This window comes from Antechinus flavipes, chromosome 1, assembly GCF_016432865.1.
Source record: "Antechinus flavipes isolate AdamAnt ecotype Samford, QLD, Australia chromosome 1, AdamAnt_v2, whole genome shotgun sequence".
Taxonomy (NCBI): Eukaryota; Metazoa; Chordata; class Mammalia; order Dasyuromorphia; family Dasyuridae; genus Antechinus; species Antechinus flavipes.
In genome coordinates, this window is record NC_067398.1 from 513,271,351 (window position 1) to 513,292,467 (window position 21,117).

General features: G+C 34.0%; 1 protein-coding gene across 1 annotated transcript in view; it reads left to right on the plus strand.

The window, feature by feature from the left end:
- RNMT (RNA guanine-7 methyltransferase) overlaps positions 1 to 21,117 on the plus strand; it is a 40,267-nt gene that overhangs the window by 11,807 nt on the left and 7,343 nt on the right. Inside the window, exons 3-7 of the mRNA XM_051970513.1 lie at positions 1,510 to 1,645; positions 4,885 to 5,010; positions 6,624 to 6,739; positions 10,716 to 10,897; positions 16,384 to 16,548. Of these exons, the coding sequence (XP_051826473.1) occupies positions 1,510 to 1,645; positions 4,885 to 5,010; positions 6,624 to 6,739; positions 10,716 to 10,897; positions 16,384 to 16,548 (725 nt within the window). The remainder of the gene's footprint in view (positions 1 to 1,509; positions 1,646 to 4,884; positions 5,011 to 6,623; positions 6,740 to 10,715; positions 10,898 to 16,383; positions 16,549 to 21,117) is intronic.

A 21,117-nucleotide genomic window follows, 5' to 3' on the forward strand; every position in this document is an offset into this window, starting at 1 on the left:
TGTGAACTGATGCTAAGTGAAATGAGCAGAACCAGGAGATCATTATGCACAGCAACAAGATTATACGATGATTAATTCTGATGGACATGGCTCTCTTCAACAATGAGATGATTCAAATCCGTTCCAATTGTTCAGTGATGAAGAGAGCCATCTACACCCAGAGAGAGGACTGTGGGAACTGAATGTGGTTCATAACATTCCCTCTCTTTTTGTTGTTGTTTGTTCGCATTTTATTTTGCTTCTTTTTTTTTTTTCTTGTACAGCATGATAATTGTATAAATATGTATGCATATATTGGATTTAACATATATTTCTACCATGTTTAACATGTATTGGACCACTTGCCAACTGGGGAGGGTGTGTGTGTGTGGGGGGATTGGAACACAGGGTTTTGCAAGGACTATTTGTTTGCATTTTATTTTGCTTCTTTTTTTTTTCTTGTACAGCATGATAATTGTATAAATATGTATGCATATATTGAATTTAACATATATTTCTACCATGTTTAACATGTATTGGACCACTTGCCAACTGGGGAGGGTATGTGTGTGGGGGGATTGGAACACAGGGTTTTGCAAGGACTAATTTTTTTTATTATTACAGCTTTTTATTTACAAAACATATGAATGGGTGATTTTTCAACATTGACCCTTGCAAAACCTTCTGTTTCAAATTTTCCCCTCCTTTCCCTCATCCCCTCCCCTCTTAATTCCTCTTCAAGAATTAGTGGAAAACTATTTATTAATTGCTTACCATGTTGCAAATACTGTGTTGAGAATTGGGAATATAAATATAAAATCTAGACAGTCATTTTTCTCAAGGAAGAAGAGAAGGGAACAAACATTTATTAGCTGTGCCAAATGCTTTACAAGTAATACCTCATTTAGTGTTCATGACAACCGTAGGATGTAGGTGCTATTATTATTACCTTTTCACAGATGAGGAAATTGACGCAGACAGGAATTAAGTGAGAAGCTCAGGATCTCATAGCTAATAAGTGGCTGAGTTGGGATTTGAATATAAATTTTCCAATCCATATATTCTAGCCACATCATTGCCTTGCTGTCTCCCAGGGTATAAATATAGCACACATATGTAGAAGTACACATAGTAGCTAAGAAAGAATATCATAATCTGGGAAAATCACAGATGTTGAGTGTATCAGTAGAGTGTTCTAGTAATATATCCTTTCTAGGTTTGTTAATAATGGTAATAGAGATTTGATTACAGTTCTTAGAAAAAGAGATGAAGATTATGGTTGTGGGTTGGAGTGGGGAGAAGACCATAAACAAGGTGACAGTTTGGCAGATAGCTTCTTCTAATAGTCTCTGCTGATGTGGTTTGGAGAGTAAAGCAATAGGAGCAGCAGTGTTATAAAAAGAAGGTCTTATGGATTCATACCAATAAATAGGGAATTTAAAATTTTAAACTTGGTGCACTTGTATAGATGAATTTTTATTTATCTCATTTTTATACTTATTTTTAATATTGTCTTTCTCCTGTGTTCAGCATTTAGAAGAAGGACATGGCTCAACAGTAGCTGCTCACTACAATGAGCTTCAGGAAGTTGGCTTGGAGAAACGAAGCCAGAGTCGTATTTTTTACCTTCGAAATTTTAATAATTGGATGAAGAGTGTCCTCATTGGTATGAATGTCAAATTTATATATCTTATTTTATTTTCCTCCAGCATAATTGGCCATTTATCACACACTTTGGTATATTTTAAAATTTTAAAAGGTTTTGTCTGAAGTAGTGATTTCCCTTAGCATTTAGAATTTTATTTCTGTGAAAGGATTAACAGATTTAATTATATTGAGATGTTGGGGGGGAGAGGAAATGAGTTAATAATAAATCCCTAATCTCGGAAAAGTAGGTACAGTACCCCATGTGTATATATTTATTGACTGATATTTTTTGTGATGTTAATAATTAGTATAGCTTGAGTTCATAGCTGAGAAATCATTTGTTTAAATCTCCATCTAGAAGTTGGGTTAAATTTCTGGAGCACTAACATAGACATTGTAATTGCTAAAGTATCTTCTTCTGTCAGTAGAAATGATGTGGGTTTGGGGTGTTTGTCCCTTAAATTCCTTAAGCACAATGTTGCACTTGGTGATACATCATGAGGTAAACAGGCCATTGTGGATTGTCCAAAAACTTTTTCAGAGTAGGGAACTTGGCGTCTGATATTGAAATAAAAACAGTTAATTCAAACTTTGTAAAATCTCATTTATTGGCACATGAAAAAAAATTATTTTGAATGCTGGTCAACTTAGATAAAATGATACATTGGAGATTGCTTGCACTTGATTTTTAGGAAAAATGCATAAAGTCCTGAATATAGAAGACTTGTAAAAAAATATTGCCAAGAAAAAGATCATTTGGAATTTGTAGTCATTTGTATTCCACTCCGTCTTCTCTCTTCCCTGCAGTTTTCTATTACAGATCAAAACTAGCTGGCCCCTAAAGTCCCTTCCAACTTTATGATTGTATGATCTTACTCTTAAATTCTTTGTATTGTTTGTATTCTTGCAGCTTCTCGGTTTGCTCAGCGTAGACTTTAGTTAGCCATTTTCATCTATCTTTGGTCATTTTTTTCATCATATGCTTACATTTTTTTTCCCTGTTTCAATTTCTGCAGCATTAAGAAAACTAGTGTGTACTTTCTAAAAAGTTATTCACTGGAATAGTCTTGGAATTCTAAATTCAGCTTTCAGAGGGTCTAGTGACAGCTTTCACTCCTCCTCCTCCCCAGCTATTCCTAAAATCTCAGTGACAGTTTTTGTCTCTACACCTGCCTTTATAGTCTCTGTCCTAATATCTATATTTTGAATAGTTTAGTTCCGTATTCTTTGTAAAATGTTTAATTTATAAATTAAGAAGTTTTTAATAGGTAATGTTTGTAAAAATAAGATCATTTAATCATTTGAAAAATCATTCAAAAATAAACACATTTATAGTGACTTTTAATCTGAATTATTACAAGCTTTATAGTGTACAAGAAAATCATTATGCAGAAAAAATAGCCTTTAAAAAAACCTTCCACTCATTTTCTCCTCTCATTGCTCACCCTTTGAATATTTCCTTTTGATAGAAAAAATTTAACTGTTTGAAAGTTCAACTTCCTCTTAGATTAAATTTACATTGTTATTATCATATATAAATACTTTTTTATTTTTGTTTGCATTGTTCTTTGTTTATGCAAATCTTTTTTCTTTGTATTCCTTGGGGCTTTTTGTTTTTTACCTTTTTTTGGCCTTGTGATTTTATTTACTAGTGAACTTCCCATGATAAGGAAAGGAGCTTTACTAATGCAAATTGGTAGCTGTTCTGTATCTTTTATTGTCCAGCTGAATTTATGGGTGACACTTGAGAAATTTAAGGTAATTCCCAGTCATGCAGTATGTTTCAGAGCTGAGTTTTGAACCCAAATCCCCTTAGCTCCCCTTAATTCTTAATTATGCCACACTGTCTCTTGTTTCTAACTACACAGTGATATTCCATTGCAATCAGTCTTTTCAGTTATTTTCCCCAATCAGTATACACCCACTTTGTGTCTACTTCTTTGCTATTACAAACAATGCTTCTGTGAACATTTTCTCCAATTTAGTTTTCATAATTCTGGAAATTAAATCCCCATCCATTTCTCACATTACAGTTTGTAGAAACACAAGCAATAACTCAGTGATCACTGAAGGTGAAGAACAAGTAATTACATTACGTATGTATTACTTTATGGTTTAGGATCATAGACTGAAAGTTGGAAGGGGGACCTCAGCTCTTCTAATTGTACCTCTTACAGTTTGCAGATTTAAGCCCAGAGCAGTTTAAGTGACTTGCCCAAAGATAGTAAGTAGAACTAAGATTTAAACCCGGTTCCTCCAGCTCAATACACAGTGCTCTTTTTACTGGACCACCATGCCCATAAATTATATGATATAGCATATTTGAGAGGTAAGCTATGCAGATGTTGCATATCCCCATTATACAGGGAAACGAACAGGCCCAATGTTATGATTTGCCCAGTGATCTGTAGGTATGAAATTGCAGTTTTGAATCTGAGACTCAGGCTATAACAAATTCTATTTTCCACATGTGAGCTCTTTTCATTACACCATGGTGCTTCTGTGTTGCATAAAACAGCATTTTATCCAGAAAGTGATGAGAAAGGAGAAGTTAATTTGGATGTAGTAGTTGAGATAGAATGTAGTAGTACTGACCATTGCAGTTGTTTAAGAATGTTTATCCACATTTAAGGTATTTATCCACAATGTGTTTATTTCTTTGGGCTCTAGGTGTGATTTGACAATTATGAGAGATTTTTTTAATTGCGAGTTTTTTCAAGATTTTGATATATAGTTTTAATTAGGCTATGCCACTTTTTGACAAATCCTCGTGTAATTCTCTTTGTTTCATTTTATTTTCAAGAGGTTCCTACTTTAATCGACTGTTAACACATGAGAGTATCTTTGGAAAAACTTCTGTTTTCTTTGCAAATTAAGATTTAAAAATTCAAATTTAACAGCAAAGTCATGAGTTGAAGTAGAAGTTCTTAGTTAAGCAAATAGCTTTGATAACAAAAGATTGAAATATCATTTATGAATTATTAGTTCTTCCCTTTGGGGAAAAATATATATATTTGAGGAGAACTTTAGGAGCATTTTTCAAAGTGGTTTCCTATAAGAGCATGCTAAGCACATGATTTTTAATTATTTCCATTTTGGGACAACTTTATTTTTGTTTTAAATTTATGTTAAGTGCAATATTTTAAATATTAAATGTATAATGATTTCTGTGTCTTGTCAGATGAAGGTTAGTATGAGCAGTAATCAATGTTTTGGCAAAAATTAAGTAAAATATTCAGTTTACTTTTTTTGTTTCAGGAGAATTTTTAGAAAAAGTGCGGCAGAAAAAAAAGAGTGACATCACTGTATTGGATCTGGGCTGTGGAAAAGGTGGAGATTTACTCAAGTGGAAAAAGGGCAGAATTAGCAAACTAGTTTGTACTGGTAAGAGGAAATAAATTGTTTTAGACACACCTATTTTGCTGAGTTAGGTAACTAGAAATGATGTAAGGACTTTATAAATTAAAATATTATGGCATGAATCCCAGAGACCAAGTTATATGAATCTCTAATGTACTTTTAATTAATACATTAAGGCATTAGTGATGCTTTTAAAGTAAGATATTGAAAAAATAATGAGGTTTTTTCCCTTTGTGGGATAGTTACATTTTTCTGTGGTCTGGTACTGAATTTATAGGCATAGCCTACAACATCTGCTGTTGGTCACAAGGGAAATGGTTTAAATAATGGAGAAGTTAGAGATTAGCCCTAAGGTTTTTATTTATTTGAACTTTGTTAGCCTCCTACTGATGCGATCTGTAATGTGGTGTTTGGCACCAAATTATGGCAGGCAGAAAAAGTTGGGGTTCAATCATATGAAAATTCACAGTGGCCAAGGTAGATTTATTTAGGGAAATAGATTTCAGACAAACTGAAGGGATGCAATAGACACCAGAAATGATAAATATGAAATAGAGTAGGAGAAGCATATGAAAGACAAGTTCCTCAGTAGAGCTCACAATTACCCAGTAGAAAGGGAAGTACCCCATGAGGTTGGGGTATGCCGTTAGCTGGCAGGCTAAATTCTGAAAGGGACTTAGCACCCTAAAAGAGTTAGGTATAAGGAGAAGTGGGGGTTGGAAAGCATGATGGAGTTAGGGGAGATAACACGTGGAATGGGGGGAGGAGAAAGGAAAAGACACCAGGAGGCAGAGTACCATGGTGGGCTAGCTCATAAGTAGATTTTATAGAGAAAATTTAATCTCAAGCACATGATTGGGATTTCTAGAAAGAGTGGGTCTCAGGAGTTGGACGTAACCTGGATTTCAGACTGGACCACCTCCCCAAAAGTTGGTGGAGCTTCACTGATCTCTCTTGGTGCCTACCTTTAAAAACCTACCCTTTCTCTTGTGAAAGGGAACACCAATTGAATGCAAGGTCATTTGAGGGAGAGAACTTTAGCAACTTGGGGACAGGAAAGATGGAAGATTCAGAGGGGTAGTGACAGAAGTATTGCATTCAAAACATGGAGGGCAGACAAGCAGGAGATAAAGTTCGGAACCACTTTGTAGAGGATTAAAAATAACAAGACTCAAGGATTTATATTTTTATGTAATTATTCACTGTTTTGACAAATCAGACTTAAAATCTTGTTTAAGAAGATCATTTTGGTGATTTGGAGGTTCTGTTAAGCAGAATATAATTCATAGTAGTGTCTCTTAAGAATGGGGCAATGAATAATATGCACAAAATATCCAATTGTAATTGAAGTCAACACTAATATTCTCTTCAGCAAATTCCTATTTTCTGTAACATTGAAACAGAGATTTACCTTTTCTGTGTTGATTCTTTTCAGTCCTTAAGTAATATGCTTCCTAAAAACTTTTTTCCCTCTTTTTTATTTTGAAGGAAATAGAATTGGTCTTGTACCTAAATTATATTACATGCCAAGAATTTGCTGTTACTGTATGAAATTTGTGCAGTCATTCTGCTTCTACATTTTGCTTTCACTCTGTGTTTTAGTCTAATAACTTTTAATTGGAAACTTTTCTTTATAGATATTGCTGATGTTTCCATCCAGCAGTGCCAGCAGCGTTATGCTGACATGAAGAATCATTGTCGTGACCATGAGTACATTTTCAGTGCAGAATTTGTAACTGCAGATAGCTCAAAGGTACGGTTTTCTTGTTTCGTGCATCGTTCTATCATTGTAATTGTTTTTGATAATGTATTTATTTAAAACATAAGTAGAAGTTAGAAAAAGAAAAAAAAACAGTCATGTGCACAGCAGAACATAAGGGAGTTTTCAAAATAGGAGATAATAAATTTTCATTTCAAGAAAGCCTATATAATAAATACTACACATTGTGTTCAAAGCTGTGCATGTTTTACTTTATTCTTTTATTCCCGTTTCCTCCCCCGACATCTCCTAAGAAAGCTATTGTTAAGCATGATTATATTTACATATACAAATATACCATACATGCATGTATATAAATAGCTATAATCATTCGTATATATTCATATTCACCTAGGTAATGCCATATGCTTGTTTGTCCCGTTTCTCTGAAAATGGATAACACCATCTTACATCATCCATCCTGAGTTCAAGCCTTTCTATATTTTTCTAAATTGACCAGCTTATTTCCTACACCACAGCAATATTCCAACCTTATACTGCCTAGTTATTTTAGATAACCTAAAACAATATTAATATGGTTGACATATAGTGTAGTTTTCCTAATTTTCTTTCTTGATTAAATCTTAGCCTTAACTTTGTTTGAGATCATTGATTATGTAATACTCATGCTTTTTTTTTTTTTTTTAATAAGTTACTCTTTTGGTTGTTATTATGTTTTTGTGTATTTCTTATTTCCTATTCTTGCATTACTTCTTCCTGCTAATTTGCCTTGCTATTACTTAACGTGGTCTCCCTACACATACACTCACTTTCTCTCTCTCTCTCTCTCTTTCTTTCTCTCTCTTCCTCCCTCCCTCCTCTTTCATTCTCTCTGTTTCTTTCTCTCTCTTCTCCCCTCTCCAGGATCTAACCCTTATCTTCTCTCCCTATCTCTTTATCCCATTTCCTTTGGGATATTCCATATCCTCTTCCTGTTAATCTACACACTCTTCTTTACTTCCCTTATTTTATTCCTTCTCCCTCTTATTTCTTACAAATTTAAAAGACTTTTATACCTTTCTCTCTCTCTCTCTCTCTCTCTCTCTCTCTCTCTCTCTCTATATATATATATATATATATATATATATATGTGTGTGTGTGTGTGTGTGTGTGTGTGTGTGTATAGTTTCCTCTTTACCTCATTTTTGATGTAATTGCATTCCAGAACTAACAGTCCCTTTCTCCCATCTATTTTCTCTGTGACTTTTTCCTCTCACATTTCATCATATGGCATAATTAGTTTTTCTTTTACAGTTTTGCTTTTAGAATCACATCATACTCAGCTCTGCCCCAGTGTTTCTTTTGAACTACCCAATTGCTTGTTTTAGACATATGATTTACATAGCAATAGTTAGCAATAGTTTTAGACATGTGGTTTACATATCTGCACATAAAACAGTTTGTCCTTATTGAGTCCTTTATCTTTTGTGTTTACCTTATTTTTTTGTGGTTATCATAATCAAATTTTCAATTAAATTCAGAACTTTTTGTAACAATAAGACTAAAAGTCTTGCAGTTCGTTTAATGTCCTTTTTTTTTTTTTGGGTTCAGGATTATGCTTAACTTTGTGAGGTATGATAATTTAGGCCGCAACCCTATGGTTCTTTTGCTCTTTGACATATAGTTTTCCAATGTTTGTGGTTTTTTAATGTAACTGTTGCTAGGTCTTGTGTGATTTTGTGGTGCCTTTGCCATATTTGAATTGTGTTTTTCTTCTTGCTCATAATATTTTTTCCTTGATTTGTGGTTTTTGGAATTTAGCTATACTGTTCCTATAGGTTTTGCACATAGATCTTTCAGGTGGTGATCTGTGGATTTTTTTTCTATTTCTACTTTCCTCTCTTGTTCCTACACTTCAGTAAAACTTTCTTTAATTTTTTCTTTATTATTATTTCAAGATTCACTCTTTAGAACTTTTAGGTAGTTCGGTTATTCTTCTATTTTCTCTTCTTGATGTTCTCCAGATCTGTTGTTTTTCTTATTTATTACATTTTCTTCTTTTTTTTTCCATTATTAATATTTTGTATTTTGTCTCTCATAACTCCATTGGCTTCCCCTTGCCCAATATTAGTTTTTAAGAGGTCATTTTCTTCCTTGAGATTCTGGATCTCCTTTTCTAATTCATTGGACTAAGTTTTCATAATCTAGTTTTTCTTTTTCTTTTTTTTAAGTTTTTCCTCAATTTCATTTTATTTTTAAAGTCTTTTTTTGTTCTGTAAATTCTTTTTGGTCAAGTAACCATTTAACATTACTTTTTGGGGATAGAAGAGGCTTTTTTTTTTTTTAACTTCATTATCCTCTGAAGAGGAATTCATCTTCTCTATTCCCATATTAACTTTCTCCTTTGCCTGCTTATTTTTTAAAACAAGTTTGTTACTGTAATCAACTCTAGTCAGAGTGGTGAAGGAGGATGGTAACTCTGTCTTCAGTTCTTCTTCAGTTCTCTTCTTTGGCAAGGACTCCAAAACCAAGAGCACTCCCTTGAAAGTGACCACAGTCAGGAGCTTCCCCGTCTCATTTCTTGTGTATTTACTAGGAGTGTGTTGGTTTCTTCTCATCGAGGGCTGCCTTCAGCAGCAAAACTGCTTGGCATTCATTATCAGCAGAGGTTCCCTCAGTCTTCCCATAGTCAGCCGTCTTGTTCCTCATACTGTCCTGACAGTGAAAATTCTTATGCTTAAGGCTGAGTCTGTTTCCCATTCCACCTTTCACTATAGGGCTGTCTGGTTGCTATTTCAGTTGGAACTAGCTTGAAGGTATTTTACACTTCACTAGATCCAAAATTCAGTCCTGTTACCTTTCTTTAACATCTTCTCAGACTGTCCCAGGAAGATCACAGTTCTGCTCCCACTCTCAATTGTTTTTACCACTCTGCTTTTGCCCTGAGATGCAGTTTTGTCTTATTTGTGGGGGAAAGCTGGAGAGCTTGGAATTTTGTAATTTACTCTGCTATCTTTCCAGAATCCTCTCTGATTTTTAGTATTTTTGTCAGTTATTTTAATCTCAAGTGAATTGAACTTTAGTTTTTCTGTATTTGGAGGGTTTTTGTTTTTTTTTTTTTTGCCTCAATCATTCATGTTGTACTTGAAATTCATTTTTGCAATAATCTTAAAGAGGGAAATCATTAGTAACAGAATGACAAAATAATTGTCATTCAGTGATTATTTTGTAAACTGCTGATATTTATCATCTCATATAGAACCTTAGTCCGAACAAGATAGTGTTAAGGTTGGGATCTGTGGAGAGGAATGCCTCCAGAACATCTTGAACCCCGGGTTGTCCATCATTTACTTCAGAATTTCCAGTCAGGTAGTCCATATAATCTCTGAATTGTTTTCATTAGTACAAGTTGTATTATCCTCCAAATGTGCCTCTGCAAATTCTACCCATTTCTCTTTATTTCTGCTCAAGTGTTGCTGGGGTCAAGAAGAACAAATCTTAGTTTTACACTTTTCAAATGATCATTCTGTAGATACTTGAGAGATTTCCTTTTATTATCTCTTGGAGTCTTCTCAAGAAGACTCACCTCAGCTCTAGTTCCTTAATCTGATGTTCATGTGGCATGCACTTAGTTAAGACTCATCCCTATCTTGATTACTTATTCAGCAAATGTTCAGGTACCTATTTTCAAAGCATTGTGCTCCCCCTCTAGTAGATGCTTTGTTAACTTAGAGAAATATTCAAACAGGTTCTTCTTGTCTCTGTAATAGAAATTAGAATTGATATGTTTTATCTAACTAAAGAAAACAGAAGTTTTATCTGATGAACAATTTATCTTTGATTACATTGATTTTCCTAGTTTCTTCTCCTATTGTTGAAATATTTTATTTAATTTGTATTTGTTAAATTCTTTGATAAGCTTTTGAAATTTTTTTTCTTTTAATTTCTCAAGTTCTGTTTTCAACTTGGAGAAAATTTTATATCTGGGCTTTTATAGCTTGAATTCTTAACTTGTTTGAATTTGTTTCAGGAACTCTTGACGAATAAGTTTCGTGATCCAGAGATGTCCTTTGACATTTGCAGTTGTCAATTTGTGTATCATTATTCATTTGAAACTTATGAACAGGCTGATATGATGCTCAGAAATGCTTGTGAGAAACTTTGCCCTGGAGGATATTTTATTGGCACTACACCAAATAGCTTTGAGCTCATGTAAGTTTTTTGTTGTTGTTGTTATGAAAGTTTTATGAAATGTCCATAATGTGTATTTTAAAAAATGTTATTTTTCAGCATGATTTTTTCTGTTGAAAGTATTGTCATCCTAAGATCTAACAAATAAAATATACTCATTTCCCTAGTTAAAGGCATTAGTTAAATAAGTTATCAGATGTTTATTGAAAATGTTCTTAGAATACTTACATATTGAGCCTTGACTTGATTTTAGAGAGCACAGAATATATAGAATATCAATATAGGAAACTAGCCAGAAATTTTGTGTTGATTGTGTAATATCTTTGATTTTATTGATATGTTCTAACATTTCCTTGCTTATTTTATACACACACACACACACACACACACACACACACACACACACACATCAGATTTGATATACTTGCTTAGTCTCATTTTCAAGCACATGATGAAACAGGAAGCTCTGAAATTTCTTTATGGGAAGGAAAACAACTAATGGTTTCTTGCTCCTTCATTCTCTCCTTACCTCCCTTTTTTTTTTTTTTTTTTTTAATTTCATCTTATTATTTTAGAGATGTAGATGGGAAATTAAAGTAGAATAATGTTGAAACTACAACTTGTCCTTTACTTTCAAGAAGCATTTATCTTGGCTTTAGTCATGTTACAGAGTGAAGAAAGTAGGAAAATAAATGGAGTATGTATAGCAGGAGATTAGTACTTCTCTCCCCTCTCTTTCCCCTTCTTCCAAACTTATCTATAAAATGTACCAGACCTAATCCTGATGTGTAAATCCAAGAAAAAGTCATTGTCATTTTTTCCAGTCCTTGTTGGCAAAGGGAGACAGACATTTCTACAGATACTAGAATGGGGATGTCTAGCCAGACTTACAGAGTACTTGCATTAATAAGCACTCTACCACTTAATAGAGAAAACTTGATTGTACAAGCAGGCAAGAGGAAGTCAGACTCTTACTGGGTCACTGTTTGGAATTAAGGTGCCAGCTGACAGCATTGTTACCTACTACACAGGTCTGAGTTACAAATCCAGGGTATAAGGAGGGGGAGGGTAGAGGTTTTGTGTAGGAAGTGGGCCCAAGGCCATATATGTAAAGAAAAATAAGTTCAGATACAAGCAGAAGTAGTAAGGTTTTGGATTCTTAGGAGTAGAGATGGGGCGTTGATCTTTCTTGGCTTCTAGCCCAATTTGAAGCTCACAGTGGAATAATAAGAATAGGAATCCCAGAACAAAAGGGAGTTACAGTTCTGACACTTTGAACTAGCTGATATTTCCAGCTGGTTAATAGTGACTGAGCCCAACAGCAATCTGCTCAGATTCCCAAGATGAAATCAGAAATGGGCAGAATTTAGATCAGGGGACAGCATTCAAATTTTGCTGGATCAAAACACCTTGAGAACCCATTTCTCTTTTTTTCTGCTCCAATCTTGCTGGGGTCAAGAAGAACAAATCTTAGTTTTATACTTTTCCAAACTGAAAAGCTTGCAGATCTCATTCTGATATCAAGAAAGCAGGAATGGAATTGGCCCATATGTTTTTCCAAAAGTGTGCAGAACACATTAAGTCTGATGCCAGGACTTAGACTGGAAGAAAAATCAAACAACAACACTATTATGATGATAGGGATGCACAAGTCACAAGAAGAAGAGAATGAAGAACATTTGCAAGTAAAACCTCAAAACAACAACAACAACAACAACAACAACAACAACAACAACAACTTGGACCTAAATTCAACTGGCACTTTTAGAAAAAATGAAGTAAATATTTTAAAACAGCAATAAGATTTTTTAAAATGAGAATTCCAAAGGAAGAAAGTGGAAAAGAAATGGAAACTATGGAAGAGAGACTGGAAATTAATACCTTGAACTGAGAAGTAGAAAACATTATCTAAACAAATTCCCTGAAAATAGAATGGACCAAATAGAAGCCAGTGACACTGTGGAATAAGAAATAATCAAATCAAAAGTGGTGGGGAATGAGGAAGAAGCAAAACTAACTTGATTTCACATATGTAATTGATATATCATTTGCTATCTCTGGAAGAGATGAGAGAAGGTGAGAATCTGGACCTCAAAATTTTAAAACGAAACAATGTTAAAAATAAATAACATTGATAAAAAATAAAAATTGCCTAGATTTCTTAGAATCAAAGGGTAAAGGGGAAATAAAAAGAACTCCACCAGTCAACCCTCCCCTCAAAGAAATTCCTAGGAATCTTTTGGCCAAAATATAGAGCTTCCAGTTTAAAAAAAAAAAAAAAATAGTCAAACAGAAGAAAAGAATTTGGATGCCGAAGAGCTACACGTAGGACAATACATGATTTAATAGCCACTACTATATAGACTTCCAGTAAAAAAACAACATACACATAAGATTAAGCTTAACCCTGCTTTGTGCTTAATTCTGCTGTAGATGGTTTTCAAGTCTTGTTTCAGCTTAGTGTCTTCTCTATATTTTCTGTTTTCAGACTCTCTGCTGCTTTTATTTTTTGCTCTCATTTATTGTATTAAAAAAAAAGAAAAGAGTAGCGTGGCAATTAAATTTGTATGCTAAGAATTCATTGTTGGCAACTAGGTGGCGCAGTGCATAGAGCACCAGCCCTGAAGTCAGGAGGACCTGAGTTCAAATCTTATCTCAGACACTTAACACTTCCTAGCTGTGTGACTCCAGGCAAGTCATTTAATCCCAATAGTCTCAGGAAAAAAAAAAAAAAAAAAAAAAAATTGAAAGGTGGAGATATACCAAATGGTATCAAATTTTCTTAAAGATACTTTGTAGTTTCCCACAAAGGGAACTAGGTTTGTTTAAATCTATATTTTTTAGTTCATGAAAAGTCATGATATTATGTATTGGATAAATTACTGGACTTCAGAATTGGTTTCAACTCTGCTGTCTCTGAGCAAGTCACTTAATTTTTCATAGGAATTGTAGATCTAGGATTAAAAATGACATTACATGCCATCTAGTTCGATTCTCTTTACAGTCAAAGAAACAGTGTTGGGGAGATTGTGACTTTTAGAATATAATTTTATCTTGAATTGTGATGTTTCATTCTTTGCATTTTGTATCTCTCAGATCTGGCACACAATAGGAACTTCATTAATTGATCCCCCCATATCAACACTGGTAATGTCAGAGGTAGATTTGATCCCAGATCTCTTGATTCTAAAGCCAGTTGTGTGGTTTTTTTTCCCCCTCAGCAAACTGTACTTTCTAAACTTGTTTTTCTTCATTTGTATTGAAAAGAATTACCAGCAAGTATTAATTAAGCACAGTGTGCTTAATTCTTTTGTCCACTGGGGATTACTCCTCCCCCCCCCCCAAAAAAAAAAAAAAAAAAAAAAAGGATTAAGCAGTTCCTGTCCTTTGGGAGCTTCTTTTCTGTAGGAGAAGATAATTTGTGTGTGTATAAATTTTTTTTTTAATTTCCGGGTAATTTTTGTGGGGAAGTTTAAGCTCAAGAGATCAGGAGAAGCTCCAGGTTAGGGGGATTTTTTTGATCTCAGCTTTGAAGGAAACAAAGAGAAATAGATGACTAAGGAGTACTTCTTAATCACATGTAATGTATGTTAAGGCATAAAAGTAGAAAATGGAGTATAGTTTATGAGGAGCTGTTGAATGTCTGTAGAATGTGTGATAGGTGATATGTAATAACAGCTAGGAAATGCATTTTGAAAGTATTTATAAAGGTCTTTCAAAGCTAAATAGGAACTTAATCCTGATCCTAAAGGAAGTAGGTAGCCACTGAAATTTCATGAGCAAGAAGGGAACATCCACATTCATGCTTTAAGAAAATTACTTCATCTGTATAGAGGATGAGGAGAGAGACTTAAAACAGGGAGACTAGTTGGTGTGCTGTTGTAATGTCCCATGTGAAAGGTGATGATTAGGTGTGTTACCCAATGAGTGAACAAACAGTAATGGATGAGAGAAATATTAGAGAAAGATAAATCTTGACAACTAATTGGATATATGGGGTGAGTGTGATGTGGAAGGTGACAAGTGGATATTGTGATTCTTCTTAACTGGATGTAAAATAATAATTTATTTTGGTAGTATCTTTCTCACACAGTTTTGAGGCTCTCATAATCTAGTGTCTTTTTGTAAACTTTAAAGTGGCATGTAAAGGTCAGTTATTATTAGATAACTATAATAATTCTGTCACGATGACAGGGAAATGAGACAGAGAAGTTAAATGATGTGCCAGAGGTCACACAAGTGGTAAGTAACAGACAGGATTCCAGCCCAGGTCTCATTGATTTCAAATCTGTTGTTTTTTCTAAAACACCATCCTGCCCAGAATGGATTTTCATAAACAAAGTCTACTTGAATACCTGAAACAGATTTTAAGTCTAAGCTTTTATTCTCTGCTATTGAATTTTCCATAATAGTTTCAAATTTTGGAAATGCTTTTGCCAAAGTCAGTAGTTTTTTTATTAGTTCTCATTTTTTTATGTCTTTTTTGGCATTTAATACTGTTAATCACCCAGTTTATTTCCAAATATTACTGGATGCCTTCAATTTATAGGATATGTTCTAGATTCTTACACTGGATAAAAGTAAACATATGACCTCAAAAAGTTTAAAATCTTATGAGCAATAAAAGTTGTAGGTTTGTGAACAATATATAACAATATAGTGAATACAATGCATATCTTAGTTATAATTGAATTGAATTGTATAAAAATGCCATAGTAGCTGAGAAGAAAGAGATTTCTATTCAATTTTAAAGAATAGACTGGTTAAAATTTATATCTTTTGAAAAAAGAGTATATTTATACTAGGCAAAGCCAAAAACAGTGCTATCAACAAGATGTGGTTCCAAGATAGAGGCTTAGATGGAATCATCTTGAGTTGTTTTTTGATTGAGAATACTGGTTAATCAATGACCTAGGATGCTGCTTTTTCTTAGGCTGAGTTGATAAATTACTGGGGTGGAACCTACTTCCATCATTTTCTGGGATACATAACTTTCTGTTGCTCCTTTAGAACATTTTCTTATAGGAGTATAGAACATTTTCTTATAGGAGTATTTAATTAACGATGATTATGTATACTGGAAATGCTACATTTAAGAAATAAATATGGATTATTTAGTTTTGTGACCTCATTTCTCAACCCAGTTTATCCTTTATTTTTAGCAATTTTTTCTGTGTTCCAAGTTTCAAATAACTAATGAAAGCAAACTTTCATGACTGGTTATACAAATTGCTTATGTACTGAATTTGAGGTGGTTTTAGTGACATTTTGCCTATAGATCAACATAGGAGAGGTTGAAGCCATTTAGACCAGGAATATTAACTCTATTCTAATATTTTAAGTGGTAATAAAGTTAGTATTCTATTGTATTGCCTCCAAAAAGAAGCACAAAACTAGTATTTACAAAGCTAATTGAATTGTTAGCTTATTGTCAAATTCAGTATTTTCAAATGAATGAATAGAATAAATTTGTTGAACTAATTTTTATCCCTTTTGATAACTCACAGAAAACGCCTTGAGGCATCAGAAACAGAATCATTTGGAAATGAAGTCTACACTGTAAGGTTTCAGAAGAAGGGAGAATATCCTTTATTTGGATGCAAATATGACTTCAACTTGGAAGGTGTTGTGGATGTTCCAGAATTTTTGGTTTATTTTCCTCTGCTGATTGAGTAAGAATTTCATAATTTATCTCCATTTTCTTACTGCTTAAAAGAGGGCAGGGGAGTATGATTAACAGTACTATTTGTATTCAACCAGTGTTGGGGGGTGGGATGGGGGAGTGAGACTTAAGAGAAATGTAGCCTTACAAATAGAAAAGCAACATTTACACAATACTGATATCATCAGTTTTATGATTTTTTTGCTCTTGCTTTTCTTTGGCTTCTTAAAATTAATTCAACAGCCATTTATCAATTGCCTACATTATGACAAAATACTGTGCTAGGTGCTTGGGGAGATACAAATAAAATTAAAACATGGTCTATGAAACTTATAATTTAGCCAGGAGAATGGCACACAGATATTACATTATCCTTCACACTATCTATATATCATTTCTGATTAGGGAAATCATTGAAGGATTTGATGGGATTAAGTGATTTTTGAAATGGGCTTGAAGGATTTAAAGGGCCAATAGGGGCAGGAGAGGTGTCATTCCACTAAAGGGAATGGTATTAATAAAAGCATAACTATTGGATGCATCATGCTAGTAGATAGTTTGGCAAGTAATTGAATTGTAGTGTGGCATACTGGAAAGGAATGTATTAAATAAGATTGAAAAAGTAGAGAATATAACCTGTTTACGTGGAGCTTGAATGTCAGAATAAGAAATTTAAATCTATCAGCTTGGGTAGTTGATGGTAGGGAAACTAGATAGAAGAACCTGGTGGCACCATGGATAGAGTAATTGGATATGAGGTGGGAAAATTTGACTTCAAATCCAGCCATAGACACTTAGAACCTATATGGCCTCACAAGTCACTTGATCTGTGCCTCAGTTTCCTTTTCTGTATAATAGAAATGCTAACTATCAGGATTATTCTGAGAATAGAATTAATATTTGTAAAGCACTATAGGAATGCTAGCTATCCTAATTAGGAAAGTTGCTATTAGTTTTGGGAGAAAATAACTAAGTTCCCGGAAAAGTTCCCCAAAATCAAAGGAAATATGCTGGCTTGAATTTGATTTGGCTGTACTTTGTACTGCTTGATTTTGTAAAGTTTCTAATGAAGGTATAATTTGACTAGGAAAGTTATAATTGACTAGGAAATTTGAATACAATAGAGAGCCTGGTTTTTAAAAATTTTTTGTGAGGAAGAGCAGCATTTCATCATGCAGACTTGTGCTGAAATCTTGATATCAAATTAAGCTACCAGTATTTAATAAGCCCCATTTTGCTTAGTGCACGAAATACAAAGAAAAGAAAAACAAAAAAACAAAAATAAAACTCCCAAGGAGTTCATGTTCTAATGGAGGAAGTAACTGTGAACAAACTGGATACTTTTATGCATATCTGTATATACTTGATAAGTTGGAGATGATGCTACAAGAAAGGCACTAAGACTAAGGAGGACTTAAAAGGGCAAAACTTGGGATTTAAGCTCAGTGGATGGGGACCTAAGACCTAGGAGATTGGAGATGGGGAGCTAAGAATATCCTAGCTATAATGGAGTGCCAGTAAAGATGTCTTGAATCAGTAGATGAAGTGTTTTATACTCTGAAGAATATCAAGGAAGCCAATGTCATTAGATAACTGAGTATGTGGAAAGATGGGAATGCCTTAAGTTATGAACAGTTTTAAATGGCAAAAGATTTTCTATTTTATCCTGGAGTTAATACAGAGCTACTGGAATTTATTGAATAGAGTGGTAACATAATCAGCTATATGTTTCAGGAAGATCAATTTGACAACTAAACAGAGGACAATTTGGAATAGGAAGAGACTTGAAGCCAAATAAGGCTATTGTAGTAATTCAAGTGTGAGGTGATGAAGACCTGCACTAGGGTGACATATCAGGTGAGATGGGGCATATATATTATAAAGGTAAAATCGATAGAACGTGGCAAGTGATTGGAAGAAGGAGGGAAGATATAGGGGGCAAAAAAGTGAAAAGTCAAGGAGTACTCCTAGGGTGTAAGTATAAGTGACTGGGAGTAATAGGAAGTAGGCAGAGCTAAAGCTTGGGGAGAACTATAATGAATTTTGTTTTCAACATAATTGAATTTAAGATATCTGAAGGGCTTCTAATTCCAGATTTCTATTAGGCAGTTTTAAATAAAAGATTGGGGGTCCAGAGACAAGTTAGGGTTGGACAAATACATTTGAGAATCATCTGTATAGAAATGATGCTTGAAACCTTAGAAGCTGATGAAATCAATAAGCAAATAAATAAAGAGAAAGAAAAGGCGGGGGAGGAGAGGGGAGGTGGCGGCAAGGCCTTAGAGAGAAGACTTGAGAAGTACTCATAGTTTGTGAGTTTAGCTTGAGTGACAATCCAGTAAAGGAGACTGAATGAGTGATCAGATAGATAGGAAAACTAAAAGTGAAACCTAGAGAGAAGTGATACAGATCTGCTGGAAAAGACAAAATGGCATGGAATCATGTTAATGTAAAAGAACCATTCCTTCATGTGAGACACATTTGAAAGAAAAAGTAGTAGCATATGAGGGGGAGATAGATAAAAAGAATTCCTTTGTGAATGGCTTTATACTAATTTTAGTAAAATAGAAAGTAAGGTTTTCAGAGGGGAGAAGAAAGTTGGGAGTTTTGTTGATTTTAAAGAAGAATAAGAAGATTTAGGAAAGGCACTATGATGAATGGCAAGGTGTCTTGATTAGGGAAGTATAAAAGGATTGACTTGCTTCATTGTGGGCTTAGTTTAATTATTATGTAATACAAACTTATAGTGGATCCAGCCAGAAAGAATGATTCTGTGATTTTTCTCTAGCTTTGTTCAGCAGAATGTAAGAACAAAGAAAGAATCATGGGAATGATGAGAGCTGAGATTTGGTAATACAAGATTGGCTGTAGGATGAGTCAAGGGACTTGAGAAAAAATAAGAGGCTAGAATTGAATTGGTTCATAAAGGGATAAGGATGGGGAAGGAAGAAAAGGGTTGCCAATGAAGAGAGATGACTGGGAAATAACTGAGCAGTAGAGAGATTGCAGGATATAATGAGGATGAAGAACAGGTTTAGGATGTGCAAGGCAAAAGTAGAAGTGGAATAAGAACCACTTATGATAGATAAATTTCAGAGTTCATTAACACCGTGAGTTCAAGATCAAAGTTATGACTACCTCTGTGTAGCTAAGAGATGGAATGGATGAGAAATAAGGAATGTGAGGATTTGAAGGAAATATCTGTATGTTTAAATCCCTTAGTTCCAAAGTAGGAGTTGGAAAGGAGAGAGACTGTATTTATTAAAGAAGGGAAAAGTATCTTAGAAGCAAACAACTACCAGACTCTTAATCAATATGGATTGAATGAACTTCAAAAGACAACAGGTTATTGAGTGATAGTGGTAGAGGGAGAGCCTAGAAAGGTGATATATGGGGAGTAAGGTACTAACTGTAAAGTGCTAGAATAGGAGGAAGAGGGCATTTATGTGGGCTGTCTTCCTCTCTCTGATGGAATTCAGGTAAACCATGGAGAGGGGGTGAATGGTGAAGGCAACTAACTTGGATTGGAGGTGTACCAGGTAAGTCTTAGATCTCTCAGTAGAGCCCAAGCTAAGCATTGGAGATCCCTGAGTGGTTCATGCAAAAATGAACTTTAGCATAAACCATCTGAATTTTAGAGCTCTGATTTTACAATATAGTTCTAAGTATTACGGCTTCCAGTTTTTTGAAATACTCTTTCAGTACGTTTTTGGTTTTTTTTTACATGAAGAATAATTAGATTCTTTAGTAGGACTAAACTACTCTTAATTTTCATTTGTTGATTTTTTTTCCCCGTAGCTTAGTGTAATAGTGACTTATAAAATTATGATTTACAGAATTTTCAGTAATATTTCTGCAAATAAAAGTTGTACACTGGTTATTTTTTACTTTGTGGCTATTTTACCTCATAAACATAAAATTATATACACAGTGTACATTGAATAAGTTTCATATTTTAAAATTTAATATTTTGATTGGGGGGGCACTTAAAAACTAGCTGTCTCCCCATGCTAATGGAAGAAAATGTAAGTGCCAGACTGGTTGACACAAAATGATAGTTTCTGCTGCCAAAGAGGCTGAAACTAGCAGGTTATTTGAACATGGGATTTCTGAGCTGCAATAGGTTAAGCCATTTGAATGTCCCACAGTAATTTTGGTATTAATATTAATGAGTCCTTGGAGCAAAGAACCACAAGACTGCCTGAAGAGCAGCAATAAAATGGTCCTAGATCGGAAACAGAACAGGACAAAATTCCCATGCCATGTAAATCAGTAGTGATATCGATCTGTGAGTGGCTGTTGTCATTTCCAACATGGATGAGATAGAGAGACTCGATTTAAAAAAGAAAAAATTTGAGAAAATGTGTAAGCCATTTAGGGTGGAAGCCATATCTGACATTTTAATTAAAACACTTTACAAAAATTAAATATCCCTTCATTTCTCATTTAAAAATTGTTTGACTTGTAGAAATTAGTGAAAAGGAAATCAGTTATTCAGTGAAACCTGATCTTTTGAGTCTAACTTTCATTTCTCTTGTATATTGACCACTAACTTATTACATTGTAGCTCATGTATTGA